General features: G+C 40.5%; 1 protein-coding gene across 5 annotated transcripts in view; it reads right to left on the bottom strand.

Annotated features, from left to right (window-relative positions):
• Positions 1–241: 241 nt before the first annotated feature.
• WDR70 (WD repeat domain 70) overlaps positions 242–10,408 on the bottom strand; it is a 422,645-nt gene continuing 412,478 nt past the window's right edge. For all 5 annotated transcript variants that reach the window (XM_050794508.1, XM_050794509.1, XM_050794510.1 and 2 more), the window contains one exon: positions 242–433. In XM_050794508.1, coding sequence (XP_050650465.1) covers positions 346–433 — 88 coding nt within the window. In that variant the 3' untranslated portion in view covers positions 242–345. The remainder of the gene's footprint in view (positions 434–10,408) is intronic.

Raw genomic sequence — 10,408 nt, 5'->3', positions numbered from 1 at the left:
AAAGACAGATGCACATCTCAATGTACATTTTCCTCTCTATGGTTATGAGAATCTGGACAAGACCAATAATTGTTGAATAAAGTTTCCAAATACCTAAAGTACTTGGTAATAGACTAAGAATCTGTTTCTTGTTTATCTGTAATCAGTTTAATAGTTGCAGGTAAGAAAATTTAAGCACAATTTTAGTGAAGCCTAGCTACCAAACTTTTGACCAGTTCAATAATGCAAAGGACAAAACCTATTCATAAAAATGAATTTTTAATTTCAAGAGCATAAAAAAAAAAAAAACCTCAAACCTGTCCCATATCCCTCCCACTCATGCAAACAGCTTTCAAATGAGATTCTTCAAATTTTACGTTTTTTCCATTCTGGTTCATTCTTTGCTTCCTCATCATCAGATTCAACTTGGGCAAACATGGTTTTGGGCTGAGTCCTAAAAGAAAAGTTAGAGAGGGAAAAATTTAGTCAGAAAGTATTTGTTACATTAGATTTTGCTTCCTTCGTCGAGTGGGAGCAAAAGTGGGGAATAAATTACAACTCAATTATTAAATATAAATCATTAAACTTCTGGCAAAGAAAAAGATAATGGAAATTTAATTATGTTCAGGAAAAGAGCCAAAGATTCTTTCAAAGGTTTACCCACTGTGGCAGACTGTACACACTATCCTTTCCTTAAATAAAATGAAAATGGGCCGGGCGCGATGGCTCACGCCTGTAATCCCAGCACTTTGGGAGGCCAAGGCAGGTGGAACACGAGGTCAGGAGATTGAGACCATCCTGGCTAACACGGTGAAGTTCCGTCTCTACTAAAAATACAAAAAATTAGCCAGGTGTGGTAGTGGGCGCCTGTAGTCCCAGCTACTCAGGAGGCTGAGGCAGGAGAATGGTGTGAACCCAAAAGGTGAGCTTCCAGTGAGCCAAGATTCCGCCACTGCACTCCAGCCTGGGCAATAGAACGAGACTCCATCTCAAAAAAAAAAAAAAATTAAATTAAAATGCATCAAATTCAGTGGAACGTCACACATCCTAACCACCCTCCACCTGACCCAGGGTAACTGGGACTGTATGGAAGAACAAACTATAGTCACCAAGCAAGAATCTACACGATCTTTAGTAAGACCATTTATTAAGCTCTCTGGGTTGTCCCTAGACTTCAATAGTCCAAATATGTGTTTATAGTACACATAAATGGGAAAACCTGAGTTAGTTTTCTTATCTAATGAATTTCAGCCTGCAAAAATAAAAACCAAAGCAAACAAATGAATATCCCCTGCATTCCCACACTCAGCCCAGTGTATGGAAATACCAAGCATTTTAGCACACATCACTGGTACATGGCTGTAATACTGCCACATAGTACATCAAGCAATCTGCACAGACTTTCTGTGCTTTGTAAACATACCTGGTTCAATGACATCCCTTTTCACACTACTCACATAAGAAATATCTCCAAGAAAATGTCAAGCGGTTATAATGTCTGCCCCTTTCGGTCACGCTACTCTGATTCTATTCTTAAAAACAGCTCTATCACATTATGAAGAAACATTAAAGCACATCTGCAGGTTATATATTTCAGCTTGTATTTTCATTTAAAATTCAATTGTTATATCCACATAATTCCAGAATGGTAAAAATGACAACTATAATTCCTTTGATTGGCAAGAAAACCGGGATAAACCTTGTATTACCTCTTGCTGTTTTTTTATTATCCTGGGGAAGAAGCATAAACCATCCACAACTCATGCTGATGTTGTCTGACATAAGTCATATACTAGAACTGCTCTTGCATAAGTTGATCATTATTCCTGTCTCTCCAGTTACCTCACACAACTACCTAGAGCCCAAGCTGTCCCCATACACAACCCAGTTGGTTAAACTTCTTGTTGTCACTTTAAGACACTGTTACGATATCTATACACAGGTCACAGCTCTTACATTTCAAAAAGCAGCTACAGGTTTTGATAGGCCATGAGTTGCTGAATTCCTAACTGGCTTTCTAACATGCTACAACAAGGCAATTGGTGCTTGTTACATATTTCATGTTCTGGTAAAGATGCTGACCAGTTAGGTATGGACAAATCTGTTCAAGAACAAATTTGTCCAGGTTAAAAAATCCTTTGAATTAGATAATTTAACTTCTCAGGGGGAAAAAAGGAACATGGTCTTCCAAGGATATCTGGCAGTGCTTCGTAAGACACCAGCTCGTCAATGATAGTTGTAATGAGATTTAACTACTAAGAAATTGCAATGCTGGTTTCTTGGATTTAAAAAAGGAAATTAAATGGCAAATTACAGGAAGAAATGTAAAGTCTGAAAAGGCAATTTCATTTAAGGGGTTATTCTCTGTATTAGACTGTTTGCACGCTGCTAACAAAGACATATCCAAGACTGGGTAATTTATAAAAGAAAGAGGTTTAATGGACTCACAGTTCCACCTGCCTGGGGAGGCCTCACAATCATGGCGTAAGGCAAATGAGGAGTAAAGTTATGTCTTACACGGCAGCAGACAAGAGAGTGTGTGCAGGGGAACTGCCCTTTGTAAAACCATCAGATCTTGTGAGATTCACTATCACAACAGCATGGGAAAGACCAGCTCCCATGATTCAATTACCTCCCACTAGGTCCTTCCCACAATGTGGGAATTATGGGAGCTACAATTCAAGATGAGATTTGGGTGGCGACACAGCCAAACTATATCACTCTTTTTTTAGAGACAGGGTCTTTCTCTGTCACCTAGGCTGGAGTGCAGTGGCATAATCATAGCTCACTGTAACTGAATTCCTGGGCTCAAGTGATCCTCCTGCCTCAGCCTCCCCAGTAGCCAGGACTGCAGGTGTGCACCACCATGTCTGATTACTTTTTTTTATTGTTTTGTAGAGACATGGTCTTGCTCATGTTGCCCAGGCTGGTCTCAAGCAATCTGCCCACCCTGGCCTCCCAAAGTGCTGTGATTACAGGCATGAGTCACCACGCCCAGCCAAGATAATAGTCTTTTAAATACTCCACCTATTTCCAAAAGTATCTGTAGCAGGTTGATGGCTAACATTAAAGGACACAGAATCAACGAAACTACATAACAACAGCTGGAAAGAGGCATGAGAGGATGTTTTGGTGGGATGGAAATGTTCTATAATCTTGACTGAAATGGTGATTACACAGGTGTATGCATTTGTCAAAACTTGAAATGGGTACATTTTGTATTTTATTGTATGTAAATTGTACCTCAATAAAGTTGATTTGTAAAGAAACTAAAAACAAATTGGTAGAAAATAAAGAACCAAGGAATGAAAGGGTAATTGAGCATTAAACTTAGCACTGAATTTCCTAGCAGCCATGAAAAAAGAATAAAAAAGGACAGATATTTGTTTTTCAAAGGAGATATTGCATTTTTTTTTCACCTAGCATTGAACTCAATTAATTCATTGAGTGAACGTTTGCATCAGGGCCACTTCAACTGTCATTTCCAATCACTAGATCACAACAGTTTCCTTGGTCCCCACTAGGAATTAAAATGTAGGGAATATTAAGCTGTTTGGAAGGTAAGACAGCTAAACATCATACTCCTTGCAAAACTCCATGACATTTAATTTCTACTTTTGAACTAATCATAATGCTGCCAGCAAAATGGCCACATTATGTGTATGCATAATATTTTTTTCTTCTAGAAAAAACAAACAAACAAACAAACAAACAAAACGGGATATATGTGCAGAATGTGCAGGTTTGTTACATCAGTATACATGTGCTATGGTGGTTTACTGTATGACCTGTCCTCTAAGTTCCTTTCCCTTACTCCACAACCTCCAAAAGGCCCTGGTGTGTGGTGTTCCCCTCTCTGCGTTCATGTGTTCTCAATGTTCAACTCCCACTTATGAGTGAGAACATGAGGCGTTTGGTTTTCTGTTCCTGTGTTAGTTTGCTGAGGATGATGGCTTCCAGCTTCATCCATGTCCCTGCAAAGAACAGATCTCATTCCTTTTTATGACTGCAGAGTATTCCATATGGAATACTATACTTCTTTGTCCAGTCTATCACTGATGGGCATTTGGGTTAGTTCCATGTCTTTATTACTATAAACAGTACTGCAATAAACATACGTGTACATGTCTCTTTAGAGTAGGATGATTTATATTCCTTACCTAGTAATGGGATTGCTGGGTCAAATGGTATTTCTGGTTCCAGATCCTTAAGGAATTGCCATACTGTCTACCTCAATGGTTGAACTAATTTACATTCCCACCAACAGTGTAAAGTGTTCTTATTTCTCCACAGCCTTGCCAGCATCTATTGTTTCCTGACTTTTTAATCGCCATTCTCACTGGCATGAGGTGGTATCTCATTGCGGTTTTGATATGCATTTCTCTGGTGATTAGCGATGTTCAACTTTTTTTCGTGTTTGTTGGCCACATCAATGTCTTCTTTTTAGAAGTGTCTGTTCAGATCCTTTGCCCACTTTTTATGGGTTTTTTTCTTGTAAATATGTTTAAGTTCCTTGTAAATTCTGGATATTAGACCTTTGTCAGATGGGTAGATTGCAAAAATTTTCTCCCATTCTGTAGGTTGCCTGTTAACTCTGATTATAGTTTCTTTTGCTGTGCAGAAGCTCTTTAAGTTTAATTAGATCCCATTTGTCAATTTTGGCTTTTGCTGCAATAGCTTTTGGCATTTTTGTCATGAAGTCTTTGCCCATGCCTATATCCTAGGAATGGTATTGCCTGGGTTTTCTTCTAGCGTTTTTATGGTTTGAAATTTTACATTTAAGTCGAATCTGTCTTGAGTTAATTCCTGTATAAGGTATAAGGAAGGGGTCCAGTTTCAGCTTTCTGCATATGGCCAGCCAGTTTTCCCAACACCATTTACTGAATAGGAGATCGTTTCCCCATTGCTTGTTTTTTCAGGTTTGTCGAAGATCAGATGGTTGTAGATGTGTATGTTTCTGAGGCCTCTGTTCTGCTCCATTGGTCTATATGTCTGTTTTGGTACCAGTACCATGCTGTTTTGGTTACTGTAACCTTGTAGTACATTTAAAGTCAGGTAGCATGATGCCTCTAGCTTTGTTCTTTTTGCTTAGGATTGTCTTGGCTATATGGGTTCTTCTTTGATTCCATATGAAATTTAAAATAGTTTTTTCTAATTCTGTGAAGAATGTCAATGGTAGTTGGATTGGAATAGCATTGACTCTATAAATTAATTTGGGCAGTATGGCCATTTTCACAATATTGATTCTTCCTATCCATGAGGAAGGATTTGTTTGTGTCCTCTCTTATTTCCTTGAGCAGTGGTTTCTAGTTCTCCTTGAAGAGGTTCTTCACATCCCTTGCTAGCTGTATTCCTAGGTATTTTATTCTCTTTGTAGCGAATGTGAATGGGAGTTTATTCACAATTTGGCTCTCTGCTTGTCTATTGTTGGTGTAAAGGATTGCTTGTGATTTTTGCACAATGATTTTGTATCCTGAGACTTTGCTGAAGTTGCTTATCAGTTCAAGAAGTTTTGGGGTTGAAATGATGAGGTTTTCTAAACATAAAATCGTGTTATCTGCAAATAGAGACAACTTATTTCCTCTCTTCCTGTCTAAATACTTTTCTCTTGTTTGATTGCCCTGGCCAGAACTTCCAGTACTATGTTGAATAGGAGTGGTGAGAGAGGGCATCCTTGTCTTGTATCAGTTTTCAAAGGTAATGCTTTCAGCTTTTGCCCATTCAATGTAATATTGGCTGTGGGTTTGTCATAAATAGCTCTTATTATTTTGAGATACGTTCCATCAACATCTAGTTTATTGACAGTTTTTAAAATGAAGGGGTGTTGAATTTTATCTAAGGCCTTTTCTGCATCCATTGAGATAATCAAAGTGTTCTTATTTCTCCACAGCCTCCTGGCATTTATTCTTCCTGATTTTTTAATAATCGTCATTCTGACTGGCATGAGATGGTATCTCACGGTTTTATTTGCATTTCTCTGATGATTAGTGATGTTGATCAATGATGTTTTTCACATGTTTGTTGGCAGTGTAAATGTCTTCTTTTGAGAAGTGTCTGTTGATATCTTTTGCCCACTTTTTGATGGGGTTGTTTTTTTTCTTGTAAGTGTGTTTTTTGGTTTTTGTCTTTGGATCTGTTTATGTGATGGATAATGTTTACTAATTTATGTATGTTGAACCAGCTTTGTATCCCAGGGATGAAGCTGACTTGATGATGGTGGATACATTTTTTTGATGTGCTGCTGGGTTCGGTTTGGCAGTATTTTATTGAGGATTTTTGCATCAATGTTCATCAGGGACATTGGCCTGAAGTTTTCTTTTGTGTGTGTGTGTCTCTTCTTGGTTTTGGTATCAGGATGATGCTGGCTTCACAAAATGAGTTAGGGAGGAGTCCCTCCTTTTCAGTTGTTTGGAATAGTTTCAGAAGGAATGGTACCAGTTTCTCTTTGTACTTCTGGCAGAATTTGGCTGTGAATCATCTGGTTGTGGGCTTTTTCTAGTTGACAGGCGACAGGCTATTAATTACTGCCTCAATTTCAGAACTTGTTACTGGTCTATTCAGGGATTCGACTTTTTCCTGGGTTAGTCTTGGGAGGGTGTATATGTCCAAGAATTCGTCTATTTCTTCTAGATTTTCTAGTTTATTTGCTTAGAGTTGTTCAAATACAGATTATCTGATGATAGTCTGTATTTCTGTGGGGTCAGTGGTGATATCCCTTTTATTATTTTTTATTGTGTCTATTTGATTCTTCTCTCTCCTTAATAGTCTAGCTAGCAGTCTATTTTGTTAATGTTTTCAAAAAATCAGCTCTGGGATTTGTTGACTTTTTGGAGGGTTTTTCATGTCTCTATCTCCTTCAATTCTTCTCTTAGTTATTTCTTGTTTTCTGCTAGCTTTTGGATTAGTTTGCTCTTGCCGCTCTAGCTCTTTTAATTGTGATGTTAGGGTGTCGATTTGAGATCTTTCTAGCTTTCTAATGTGGGCATTTAGTGCTATAAATGTCCCTCTTAATACTGCTTTAGCTGTGTTCTAGAGATTCTGGAAAATTGTCTCTTTGTTCTTATTGGTTTCAAAGAACTTCTTTATTTCTGCCTCAATTTCATGCTCTACCCAGGAGTCATTAAGGAGCAGGCTGTTCAATTTCCATGAAATTTGTGGTTTTGAGTGAGTTTCTTAATTGTGAGCTCTAATTTGACTGCACTGAGGTCTGAGAGGCTGTTATTATTTCAGTTCTTTCGCATTTGCTGAGGAGTGCTTTACTTCCAATTATGTGGTCAATTTTAGAATAAGTGCCATGTGGAACTGGGAAGAATGTATATTCTGCTGATTTGGGGTAGAGAGTTCTGTAGACGTCTACTAGGTCCATTTGATCAAGAGCTGAGTTCAAGTCCTGAATTTCCTTGTTAATTTTCTGTCTCATTGATCTCTCTAATACTGACAGTGGGGTGTTAAAGTCTCCCACTATTAATGTGTGGGAGTCTAAGTCTCTTCATAGGCCCCTAAGAACTTGTTTTATGAATCTGGGTGCTCCTATATTGGGTACATATATATTCCGAATAGTTAGCTCTTCTTGTTGAATTGTTCCCTTTACCATTATGCAATGCCCTTCTTTGTCTTTTTTGATCTTTGTTGGTTTCAAGTCTGTTTTGTCAGAGACTAGGACTGCAACCCCTGCTTTTTTTGCTTTCCATTTACTTGGTAGATTTTCCTCCATCCCTTTATTTTGAGCCTGTGTGTGTCTCTGCACATGAGATGGGTCTCCTGAATACAGCACACCAATGGGTCTTGACTCCTTATCCAATTTGCCAGTCTGTGTCTATCTTTTAATTGGGACATTTAGCCCATTTACATTTAAGGTTAGTAATTTTATTATGTGTGAATTCAATCCTGTCATCATGGTGCTATTTGGTTACTTTGCACACTAGATGCAGTTTCTTTGTAGTGTCAGTGGTTTTTATATTTTGGTGTGTTTTTGCAGTGGCTGGTATTCATTTTTCCTTTCCATATTTAGTGCTTCTTTCAAGAGCTCTTGCAGTACAGGCTTCATGGTAACAAAATCCCTCAGCATTTGCTTGTCTGGAAAGAATTTTATTTCCCCTTCACTTATGAAGCTTAGTTTGGCTGGATATGAAATTCTGGGTTGAAAATTCTTCCCTTCAAGAATGTTGGATATTGGCCTGCAATCTCTTCTGGCTTGTAGAGCTTCTGCTGAGAGGTCTGCTGTTGGTCTGATGGGCTTCCCTTTGTAGGTGACTTGGCCTTTCTCTCTGGCTGCCCTTAACAGTTTGACCTTGGAAAATCTAATGATTAAGTGTCTTAGGGTTGATCTTCCCATGGAATATCTTAGTGGTGTTCTCTGTATTTCCTGAATTTGCACGTTGGCCTGTCTTGCTAGGTTGGGGAAGTTCTCCTGGATAATATCCTGAAGTGTGTTTTCCAGCTTGTTTCCATTCTCCCCATCTCCCTCTGGTACTCCAATCAATTGTAGGTTCTTTTTTTTTTTTTTTTATGAAGTCCCATATTTCTTGGAGGCTTTGTTCATTCCTTTTCATTCTTCTTTCTCTATTCTTGTCTGCATGTCTTATTTCGGTAAGGTGGTCTTCAAACCCTGATATCCTTTCTTCCGTTTGGTCGATTTGGCTGTTGATACTTGTGTATGCTTCACAAAGTTCCTGTGCTGTGTTTTTCAGCTCCATCAGGTCGTTTATGTTCCTCTCTAAACTGGTTATTCTAGTTAGCAATTCCTCCTCCGACCTTTTATCAAGCTTCTTAGCTTCTTTGCATTAGGTAAGGGCATGCTCCTTTAGTTCATCATAGTTTTTTATTACCCATTTTCTGAAGCCTACCTCTGTCAGTTTGTCCATCTGATCCTCCATCCAGTTCTGTGCCCTTGATGGAGAGATGACACAATAATTTGGAGGAGAAGAGGCACTCTGGCCTTTTGGGTTTTCAGCATTTTTTTGTTGATTCTTTCTCATTTTCATGAGTTTGTCTAGTTTCGGTCTTTGAGGCTACTGATCCTTGGATGGGGTTTTTGTGGGGCCTTTTTATTGTTGTTGATGCTGTTGTTGTCACCTTCTACTTGTTTTTCTTTCAATAATCAGGGCCCTCTTCTCTAGGGCTGCTGCAGTTTGCTGGGGGTTCACTTCAGGCCCCATTCATCTGATTCGCTCCCGTGCCTGGAAATGTCACTCAAGGGGGCTGGAGGGCAGCCAAGGTGGGTGCCTGCTCCTTCTTCTAGGACCTCTAACCTCGAGGGGCACCAACCTGATGCCAGTAGGTTTTGCTCTTGTATAGTGTGTCTAACGATCTCTGTTGGAGGGTCTCACCCAGTTGGGTGGCATGGGGAGCAGGACCCATTTAACGAAGCACTTTGTCCCTTGGTGGAGCGGGTGTGTTTCACTGGAGGGAAACCCACTCGTCTGGGCTACCCGGATTCCTCAGAACTACCAGGGGAAGCGGCTAAGTTTGCTGGTCTGCAGAGACTAAGGCCACCCCTCCCACTAGGGGCTCAGGCCCAGGGAGATCCCAATTCTGTCCCTGAGACTCTGGCTGGAGTTACTGGAGATCCTGCAGGGAAGCCATGCCCACTGAGGAAGAATGGGTCAGGGTTAGACCTGAAGAGGCACTCTGGCCACAGACTGCCACAGCTGGTGTGTTGGGCTGTGGGGACAAGTCTTGGGACCAAGCCGTCCAGCCTTCCTGACTCCAGCAGGGGAAAAGTGCAGCCTGGAGTTATAGAAATGGGTGCTGCCCTTCCCCCACCCAGAGAGCTTAGAGTGTTAGGCAGTTGCTAGTCCCAGTGCTAGCTGCTGCCCCTCCCGGAAGGAGCCAATAGAGAGCAGGCAGCCACAGAAAGTGCTGGTAACCCCTTCCCCTGGGAGTTCGGTAGGCTTAAGCAGATTCCAGCTGAGAGGCTGTAAGAATCTGCACATCTGCACATTCTGGGGTTGGGATGCTAGGCCCCGGTGGCCTGGGTCTGCAAGTAGGATCTTCTGATCTGTGGGTTGCACAGTTCCATGGGAAAAGCAGTTTCCCCAGCTGGATAGCGTGCTCACTCACCGCCTCCCTTAGCTGAGGGGAGAGAGTTCCCCTTCCCTGTGTGGCTCTCAGGTGGGTCATTGCACCACATTGCCCTTCCTTCTGTGGGACACACCAGCCTTCTAGTCAATTTTGATGAGAGAACCTGGATACCCTGGTTGCTGGTGAAGGATTCACATGCTTGTTACGGTTTTTTTTCCGATGGGAACCTCTGAACACCACTGCTTCTAGTTGGCCATCTTGGCCCTGCCCGTAATATTTCATGTGATATTTCAAGTCATGACATCTAACTTGAAAGCTGTAATGGTCCCTTTTCCCCAGATTGCCAAAACCAAGGCAATAAACTCTACATTTTCCTGGCAATTTTCCCAATGCTTGTTTACCACCT

The sequence above is a fragment of the Macaca thibetana genome, chromosome 6 (genome assembly GCF_024542745.1).
Source record: "Macaca thibetana thibetana isolate TM-01 chromosome 6, ASM2454274v1, whole genome shotgun sequence".
Lineage (NCBI taxonomy): Eukaryota > Metazoa > Chordata > Mammalia > Primates > Cercopithecidae > Macaca > Macaca thibetana.
This window is presented reverse-complemented; position numbering and strand designations above follow the sequence as displayed.